This window comes from Lucilia sericata, unplaced genomic scaffold (genome assembly GCF_015586225.1).
Source record: "Lucilia sericata isolate MDLA Ls3-8-SP2 unplaced genomic scaffold, ASM1558622v1 Contig000437F_arrow, whole genome shotgun sequence".
NCBI classification, from domain to species: Eukaryota; Metazoa; Arthropoda; class Insecta; order Diptera; family Calliphoridae; genus Lucilia; species Lucilia sericata.
Window position 1 is genome coordinate 318,159 of NW_023994452.1, and position 10,196 is coordinate 328,354.

The following is a 10,196-nucleotide window of genomic DNA, read 5'->3' on the forward strand; positions in this document are numbered from 1 at the left end:
CTATACTGATGGTGAAAACCTAATGCGGTTACAGTCGTGTCTACGTTGTCGTGCCAAGGAGCTGGTAAAAAGCAAATTGCTAATTCCGTCTATGGTGAATGAAATTATTCAAACCCTTGAAATGTGTTTCGGTCGTCCAGAGCACATTCTAGACAGCATGATAGAGAAGGCAACAAAAATCCCTCCACTTAAAGACAGGCTCGACAGCATCATCGAATACGCACTCACCATACGAAATATTTGCTCAACGATGGAGGCATGTAATTTAGTGGCCCATTTAAATAATCCGCTGCTGGTGAAAACTTTGGTTGACGAGTTCATCAGTGACTCTAATGGAGCAAAATCTTTTCAACCAATTAGGACTTACTGGCAAACAAGAACCTTTGGAGCTACGGTGGACTGGTGATACGACCCGATCTGAAAACAACTCTGTCAAAATTAACATAGAAATATCCGGCTCTAAAAGCGACAATAGGTTCACACTTTATGATGTCCATACAGTGAATAATCTTGGTCTGCCCATACAGTCTTTGAATTTTGAGGATATAGTTAGAGACAACACCTACCTTAAAGGTTTACCAATACAGTCGTACACAAATGCCAAACCGATGGTTCTAATTGGGCTCAACAATTGGAGACTTGCAGTTCCTTTAAAAATTAGAGAAGGTGCACGCGATCAACCAATTGCAACAAAGACTCGTCTTGGGTGGACCTTACAAGGAAGTGGCACAGATTTAAGAAGTATTCCATCCCTTAATATACACACATGTGAGTGCGAGAATCGGTATAGGGCGTTACACAATGAAGTGAAGGAATATTTTGGGCTCGATGCGCCCCATGAGAAAAATATTTTGTCGCCAAAAAATAACAAGGCAATGGAAATACTTGAAGCTACAACCATAAAGAAAAATCAACAATTCGAAGTCGGTTTACTCTGGAAGGAGGAGGTCATACAATTGCCAGAAAGTTATGAAGTTGCTCGCCATCGCTTAACGTGTCTCCAGAAGAAGTTCAAAAAGGATCCCCAATTACAGCAGACAATGCAAGCGGAAATCGATAAACTTATTTGTAAGGGTTACGCCCGAAAGGTATCCGAAGAAGAAATGTCTTCAAATGCAGGTCGCATATGGTATTTACCAATTTTCGTTGCTCTAAATCCGAACAAACCTGGTAAAGTTCGACTAGTCTGGGATGCAGCTGCAAAATCGCACAATAAGTCTTTGAATGACTTTTTAATTTGTGGCCCTGATTTACTTACTTCACTTTTCAACATTTTAATCGAGTTCCGTGTTGGACAAATAGCAATTTGTGGTGATATTGCCGAAATGTTTCACCGTATCAATGTTAAAGACGAAGATATGCATGCTCAGCGATTTTTGTGGTTCGAAAATGGAAACATATGTGCTTATGTAATGAAAGCCCTGACCTTCGGTATAAGTTGCGCTCCCTGCATCGCTCATTTTGTGAGAAATAGAAACGCAGACTATTTTCGCAATGAGTATCCCCGAGCTGTGAAAGCTATACAATGTTACCACTACATGGACGATTTTATTGATAGTGTCGACACCGAGGACGAAGCTAAAGAGCTAGCGGTTCATGTTCGCTTGATTCACTCGGCTGGTGGGTTTCATATGAGAAACTGGGTTACCAATTCTGTGGAAGTACGACAACACCTGTCTGATGATGGCTCAGCAACACAAACCTCATTTAAAGCAATAGAAAAGATTCTTGGTATGTATTGGGAATCCAATTATGACGTTTTCCAGTATAATTCTAGATTTTCGAGGCTTCGAAGAGACGTGTTCCAGCCCCATGTGGTCCCAACCAAAAGAGAAGTTCTTCAAGTCCTAATGTCTATCTTCGATCCACTAGGATTCGTCTCCCATTACACTATTGGTCTGAAAATGCTTCTACAGGATATATGGCGGTCAGGAATAAAATGGGACGACGAATTGAATGAAGATCTTTTCCCGAAATGGTCCTCTTGGTTGTCCAATTTGACCAAGATATCATCCATCATCATCCCTCGATGTTATTCTAGGCTCCTAAAAGCTACGAAAAATGTCCAGCTACATACGTTTGTAGACGCCGGTGAAAATGCATATGCAGCGGTATGCTACTTCAGAATCCAGTATAACGATGACATCGATGTACGAATTGTAGCGGCCAAAACAAAAGTCACACCACTGAAGCCAATATCCATTCCACGGCTAGAACTTCAAGCGGCGTTAATAGGCTCCAGACTGGCATCAAAAATTCGTAACGCAACGCGTCTTAACTGTGAAGAATGTTTCTATTGGTCCGACTCAAAAACAGTTCTTAAATGGCTCTCCATGGATCCTAAAAACTTCAAGGAATTTGTTATGTACAGAGTTGGGGAAATATTAGAATTTACTAATGTCACACAATGGAGTTGGGTGCCTTCTAAATTGAACCCGGCAGATTATGCAACAAAAATCTGTGCACCTGATGAAGATATGTGGCTCAATGGACCAGTATTTTTACGAGGTAACAAACATTTGTGGCCCAAATGTCCCGATCTAGGAGGCTCTAATAAAGAAGAAATAAGAAATCATTTACTGGTTATTGATAAATCAAACAGATTCACAATTAACGTCGAATATTTCTCAAATTGGAAGCGACTTTACATGGCCCTCTCACAGTTTCTTTTATATATTGAAAAATTAAAATATAAAGCTCAAGGCAGTGGTGATATTCCAGATGGTATTCGTTTCGAATACATACAAAGATCTAAAAATATATTGTTTAAGTACGCTCAAGCCAGTGAATTTTTAGAAGAAATTTGGTGTCTACAACATAATAAGAAAATACATTCTGGAAGTAAGCTCAAGCAACTAAATGTTTTCCTAGATGAAAATGGAATTATACGCGCTTGCGGTAGAGTTGAATCTCTAAATTGTAACAACGCTATTATTTTACCAAATAGTCATTACATAACTTTTTTGTTGGTCCGAAATTTCCATGAGAATTTTCATCATTGTCTTCATGAAGCTACGATTTGCAGAATTAAAACCAGATTTTATATTCCTAAATTGAGAACAATTTATAAGAGTGTGCGAGCTAAATGTCAACGATGTAAGAACCAATTAGTCGTACCCCAACCACCACTAATGGCCTCGTTACCAGCAGCTAGACTTGCAAGCTTCGAACGTCCCTTTACTTACGTCGGTATAGACTTTTTTGGGCCGTTATATGTTGTAGTAGGCAGGCGTAGAGAAAAAAGGTGGGGTGTTCTATTTACGTGTTTGACAGTGCGAGCCATTCATATTGAGGTCGCCTACAGTCTTGACACAAGTTCGTGTATCATGTGCATTCAAAATTTCATTAGTCGCCGTGGCTCTCCAAAAGAAGTATACACCGACAACGGAACAAATTTTAAATCTGTTGAAAGAGTTCTTCGTGAAGAGAAACAAAACATTGACTTAAAACAAGTATTCGATAGACACGACGAAATAAAGTGGAGATTTAATCCACCAGCAGCACCCCATATGGGCGGCGCATGGGAACGCTTAGTGCGTACGGTGAAAACCATTCTTTATGCCATGTGTCCCGCATTCAAGTTCAACGACGAGTCATTAAAAAGTGCATTTTGTGAAATTGAATTTATTATTAACTCTCGGCCTTTAACTTTTGTTGCTCTAGATTCTGCTGAAGACGATCCCTTAACACCAAATCATCTACTACTCGGATCTGCAGATGGGTACAAACCGTTATGTGAAACAAATTATGATCTGCGACAACGGTGGCACCAAACCCAGAAATTTGCAAACCATTTTTGGAGGAGGTGGGTCCGTGAATATGGCCCCAACTTAGTCCGTCGTAGCAAGTGGTTCGAAAAGGTGAAGCCACCATCGGTTGGTGACATAGTTATAATAGTTGATGACACGCTTCCCCGTAACAGCTGGCCCAAGGGTGTAATAACAGAAATAATCACCGCAAAAGATGGTCAAGTACGTCGTGTTAAAGTAAGAATCAACACCAGCACATTTGAAAGGCCCGTAACAAAAATAGCTGTACTAGACGTCGGTAATACCCAAGAAAGCAAGCTCATGCATCCCTAATTCGCTTACGAGGGGGGGAATGTTACCGCCGCCACTGTTTTATTTAAAATTTGTTTACCTATTTATTTATTATTTATTACATTTTGTTTTCCACTGCAGTAAAAATACAAGCATACATACATATATTTGCATTAAATACATATATGTATGTACGAATGTTTATACATTTGTTTATTCTTTTGCTCTTATTGAACAATTGCTTAATAACGGTTCTACCTACTGATCATCTACTGCTTTAAAAGGCATTGCAGATGATTATTAAGGGCTTTTTATGAGTTTGTCAAAGAGACAGTGAAAACAAATTGTTTTAAAGCATCGGAAAATATTAAACTTTGTTAAATTCTAATTAAAGAAAATAAAGTTATTTTTATATTTGTTGCTCTTAAAAGTTGTTTTTCAATTTAAACAAACTCTGAAGCCACATTATGCAATAAATTATATACCAAAACAAATGGCAACTATAATGCAATAAAAAGATATATAAACGACTGTTATAACATGAAAACTATAAAAGTTTTTGCAACCGTATCGGAGCCTTGAATTACCGCATTTTTAAACCTGTACCAATAAATATACCAATCTATCCAACTTTTGTAAAAATTCATTATGCCACAAATTATACACCAAAATAAAGTGCAACTGTAATGCTTTAAAATGATGCATAAACTATTGCCCTAACATGAAAACTGTCAAAGTTATTTGCAACCATATCGGAACCTCAAATTACCGCGTTTTTAAACATAGAAGAATAATTCTACCGATCCATCAAATTGACCATTTTTTAGACGAACACATTATGCCACAAATGATATACCAAATTAAAGTGCAATCATAATGCTCTAAACTGATGCATAAATGACTGTCATAGCATTAACCTGGGAAAATAATTCTACCGATCTATCCAATTGGCCATTTTCTTAAAACACAATATGCAATAAAATTATATACCAAAACAAATGGCAATTTTAATGCTTTAAAATGGTGCATAAACGACTGTCCTAGCACGAAAACTGCCAAAGTTAATTGCAACCATATCGGAACCTCAGATTATTGCTTTTATTAAACATAGAACAATAATTCTACCGATCTATCAAATTGACCAATTTGTAAAAACACACATTATGCTACAAATTATATACCATATTAAAGTGCAATCATAATGCTTTAAAATGACTGTCATAGCATGAAAACTGTCAATGTTATTTGCAACCATATCGGAACCTCAAATTACCGCCTTTTTAAAGCTGTGAAAATAATTCTACCGATCTATCCAATTGGCAATTTTCTAAAAATATATTATGCAATAAATTATATACCAAAACAAATGGCAACTATAATGCAATAACAAGTTAGAGTGCTATATTCGGCTATGCCGAATCTTAAATACCCTCCACCAGCAACCTACTTTTTATTGAAACCCATTTAACTATATAATTTTTAGATAACTTGGCAAAATATGTCAAACTAACTTTAATTAGGTCGTGAAAAATGTATATTAATAGGCCAGCTTGAAAACATTTTAATATAATGATTTATCTGTACACAGAACATACTAATTTTTAATTTTATCCGGATATAATCATTTAATTACGAATTAAGTGATTTTCCGAAGTATACCTTATATGGGAGCTAAGACAACCTATGGACCGATCCGGAAGAAAAATGATTTATATATACAAAATACACATTTATATCGTATAATGATTTATATGCCAAAAAAAATTCAAGTCGAATTTTACTACAATAGATTTGTTAATTAATGAAATATGTGCGTTTAGGTGATTTTCGAAAGTGGACTTTATATGCATAGGAGCTATGACCTTACACAAAACATATTTGTGTAGAATAGAACAATCCGGAAAAAATTTGGTAGATTGATTTACATGCTCACAAAACATATTCAAGTCGTACTTCATCCAGATAGCTTTATTATTCAAAGATATATGTGCGTTTAAGTGATTTTCGTAAGTGGACCCTCTATGGGAGCCTATACGGAAAAAATTTCGTAGAGTGATTCATATAAAGACAAAACATATTTGTGTCGAATTTTATCAAGATAACTTTATTTGACAATGAAATATGTGCGTTTAAGTAATTTTCGGAAGTGGGACTTATATGGGAGTTATGACCAATAATGAACCGATCTGGGGAAAAATTGGTAGAATGATTAATATGTACACAAAACATATTCAAGTCGAATTTTATCCTTATAGCTTTTGAATTTAATGAAATATATTCGTTTAAGTGATTTTCGGAAGTGGACCTTATATGGGAGCTATGACCAATTACGAGCCTAACCGGAAAAAATTTCGTAGAGTAACTCATATAAAGTCAAAACATATTTGTGTCGAATTTTATCACGATAGCTTTATTTGACAATGAAATATGTGCTTTCAAGTGATTTTCGGAAGTGGGCTTTATATGGTAGCTATGACCAATTATGGACCGATCCGTAAAAAATGTTGTGAAATGATTTGAATGTACACAAAACGTATTTTTGTCGAATTTTATCCCAATAGCTTTAGAATTCAATGAAATATATGTGTTTAACTGATTTTCGGAAGTGGATCTTATATGGGAGCTATGACCAATTATGGGCCAATCCGGAAAAAATTTAGTAGAATAATTCATATTTATACGAAATATATTTATGTCGAATTTTATCACGATAGCTTTATTTGACATTGAATTATGTATTTTTAAGTGATTTTCGGAAGTGGGGTTATATGGGAGCTATGACCAATAATGGACCGATCCGTAAAAAAATTTGTAAAATGATTTGTATGTATACAAAACATATTTGTGTCGAATTTTATCCCGATAGCTTTATAATTTAATGAAATATATGAGTTTAAGTGATTTTCAGAAGGGGACTTTATATGGGAGCTATGATCAATTATGGACCCATCCGGAAAAAATTTCGTAGAGTAATTTATATTTAGACTAAACATATTTGTGTCGAATTTCATGAAGATAGCTTTATATGACAATGAAATATGAGCTTTTAAATGATTTTCGGAAGTGGGCCTTATATGGGAGCTATGACCAATAATGGACCGATCCGTAAAAAATTTGGTAGAATGATTTGTATGCACACAAAACATATTTATCTCGAATTTTATCACAATAGCTTTATTCATCAATGAAATATGTGCGTTTAGGTGATTTTCGGAAGTGGACCTTGTATGGGAGCTATGGCCAATTGTGGACCGACTGTGATGTACGTTGACAGTATGATTTCCGTTCATATTATATTTGCATGTACAAAGTTTTGTGTTGATACCGATATATTTGAGGGAGTTATTAACGATAAACTAATTTCCGGGAATATATACCTTTGTATGGGGGCTATGGGAAATATTGGATCGATTCTAAAGATTTTCAACATAATTGATCACTGCCATGAAAAAATAATGTGTGACAAAATTCATCGAAATATCTTTGGTAGTTTCTGAGAAAACTTCAAAAGAATTATGAAAAAAACGTAATTTTTTTCGAGGTAGTCTGAAATTTTTACTCATAACTTTTTACGTTGTGAACCGATTTTGCTGATTTTCAATACGAAACTGCTTAGGATAATAATAAATATTTTGGGTGAATTTGGTTGATTTCCTTTGCTTAGTTTTAACGTGAGCGTGTTTTACACAGACAGACAGACAGACAGACGGACAGACGGACATAGCTAAATCGACTCAGAATTTTATAAGGACCCAGAATATATATACTTTGTTGGGTCTAAGATGAATATTTCTTGGTGTTACACACGGAACGACAAACTTATATATACCCTCTATCACCACTGATGGTGGTGGAGGGTATAAAAAGATATATAAACGACTGTTATAACATGAAAACTATAAAAGTTATTTGCAACCATATCGGAGCCTTGAATTACCGCATTTTTAAACCTGTACCAATAAATATACCGATCTATCCAACTTTTGTAAAAATTCATTATGCCACAAATTATACACCAAAATAAAGTGCAACTGTAATGCTTTAAAATGATGCATAAACTATTGCCCTAGCATGAAAACTGTCAAAGTTATTTGCAACCATATCGGAACCTCAAATTACCGCGTTTTTAAACATAGAACAATAATTCTACCGATCCCTCAAATTGACCATTTTTTAGACGAACACATTGTGCCACAAATGATATACCAAATTAAAGTGCAATCATAATGCTTTAAAATGATGCATAAATGACTGTCATAGCATGAAAACTGTCAAAGTTATTCACAACCATATCGGAACCTCAAATTACCGCCTTTTTAAACCTGGGAAAATAATTCTACCGATCTATCCAATTGGCCATTTTCTTAAAATACATTATGCAATAAATTATATACCAAAACAAATGGCAATTTTAATGCTTTAAAATGGTGCATAAACGACTGTCCTAGCACGAAAACTGCCAAAGTTAATTGCAACCATATCGGAACCTCAGATTACTGCGTTTATTAAACATAGAACAATAATTCTACCGATCTATCAAATTGACCAATTTGTAAAAATACACATTATGCTACAAATGATATACCATATTAAAGTGCAATCATAATGCTTTAAAATGATGCATAAATGACTGTCATAGCGTGAAAACTGTCAATGTTATTTGCAGTCATATCGGAGCCTCAAACTACCGCGTTTTTAAAGCTGTGAAAATAATTCTACCGATCTATCCAATTGGCCATTTTCCAAAAATATATTATGGAATAAATTATATACCAAAGCAAATGGCAACTATAATGCAATAAAAAGATTTATAAACGACTGTTATAACATGAAAACTATAAAAGTTATTTGCAACCATATCGGAGCCTTAAATTACCGCATTTTTGAACCTGTACCAATAAATATACCGATCTATCCAATTTTTGTAAAAATTCATTATGCCACAAATTATACACCAAAATAAAGTGCAACTGTAATGCTTTAAAATGATGCGTAAACTAATGCCCTAGCATGAAAACTGTCAAAGTTATTTGCAACCATATCGGAACCTCAAATTACCGCGTTTTTAAACATAGAACAATAATTCTACCGATCCATCAAATTGACCATTTTTTAGACGAACACATTATGCCACAAATGATATACCAAATTAAAGTGCAATCATAATGCTCTAAACTGATGCATAAATGACTGTCATAGCATGAAAACTGTCAAAGTAATTCACAACCATATCGGAACCTCAAATTACCGCCTTTTTAAACCTGGGAAAATAATACTATCGATCTATCCAATTGGCCATCTTCTAGAAATACATTATGCAATAAATTATATACCAAAACAAATGGCAACTAAAATGCAATAAAAAGATGTATAAACGACTGTTATAACATGAAAACTATAAAAGTTATTTGCAACCATATCGGGGCCTTAAATTACCGCATTTTTAAACCTGTACCAATAAATATACCGATCTATCCAATTTTTGTAAAAATTCATTATGCCACAAATTATAAACAAAAACAAAGTGCAACTGTAATGCTTTAAAATGATGCATAAATGACTGTCATAGCATGAAAACTGTCAAAGTTATTCACAACCATATCGGAACCTCAAATTACCGCGTTTTTAAACCTGGGAAAATAATTCTACCGATTTATCCAATTGGCCGTTTTCTAAAAATACATTATGCAATAAATTATATACCAAAACAAATGGCAATTTTAATGCTTTAAAATGGTGCATAAACGACTGTCCTAGCACGAAAACTGCCAAAGTTAATTGCAGCCATATGGGAACCTCAGATTACCGCGTTTATTAAACATAGAACAATAATTCTACCGATCTATCAAATTCACCAATTAGTAAAAACACACATTATGCTACAAATTATACACCATATTAAAGTGCAATCATAATGCTTTAAAATGAAGCATAAATGACTGTCATAGCATGAAAACTGTCAATGTTATTTGCAACCATATCGGAACCTCAAATAACCGACTTTTTAAAGCTGTGACAAACAATTCTACCGATCTATCCAATTGGCAATTTTCTAAAAATATATTATGCAATAAATTATATACCAAAACAAATGGCAACTATAATGCAATAAAAAGATATATAAACGACTGTTATAACATGAAAACTATAAAAGTT

The 10,196-nt window shown here is 34.5% G+C and overlaps 1 protein-coding gene across 1 annotated transcript; it reads left to right on the forward strand.

Moving 5' to 3' along the window:
- Nucleotides 1–332: 332 nt before the first annotated feature.
- Nucleotides 333–4,082, forward strand: LOC119604840. The gene is made up of 3 exons (XM_037957709.1): nt 333–1,731; nt 2,317–3,721; nt 3,923–4,082. Exons 1-3 carry the CDS (start codon nt 333–335, stop codon nt 4,080–4,082), a joined length of 2,964 nt encoding a protein of 987 aa, XP_037813637.1.
- Nucleotides 4,083–10,196: the final 6,114 nt, after the last annotated feature.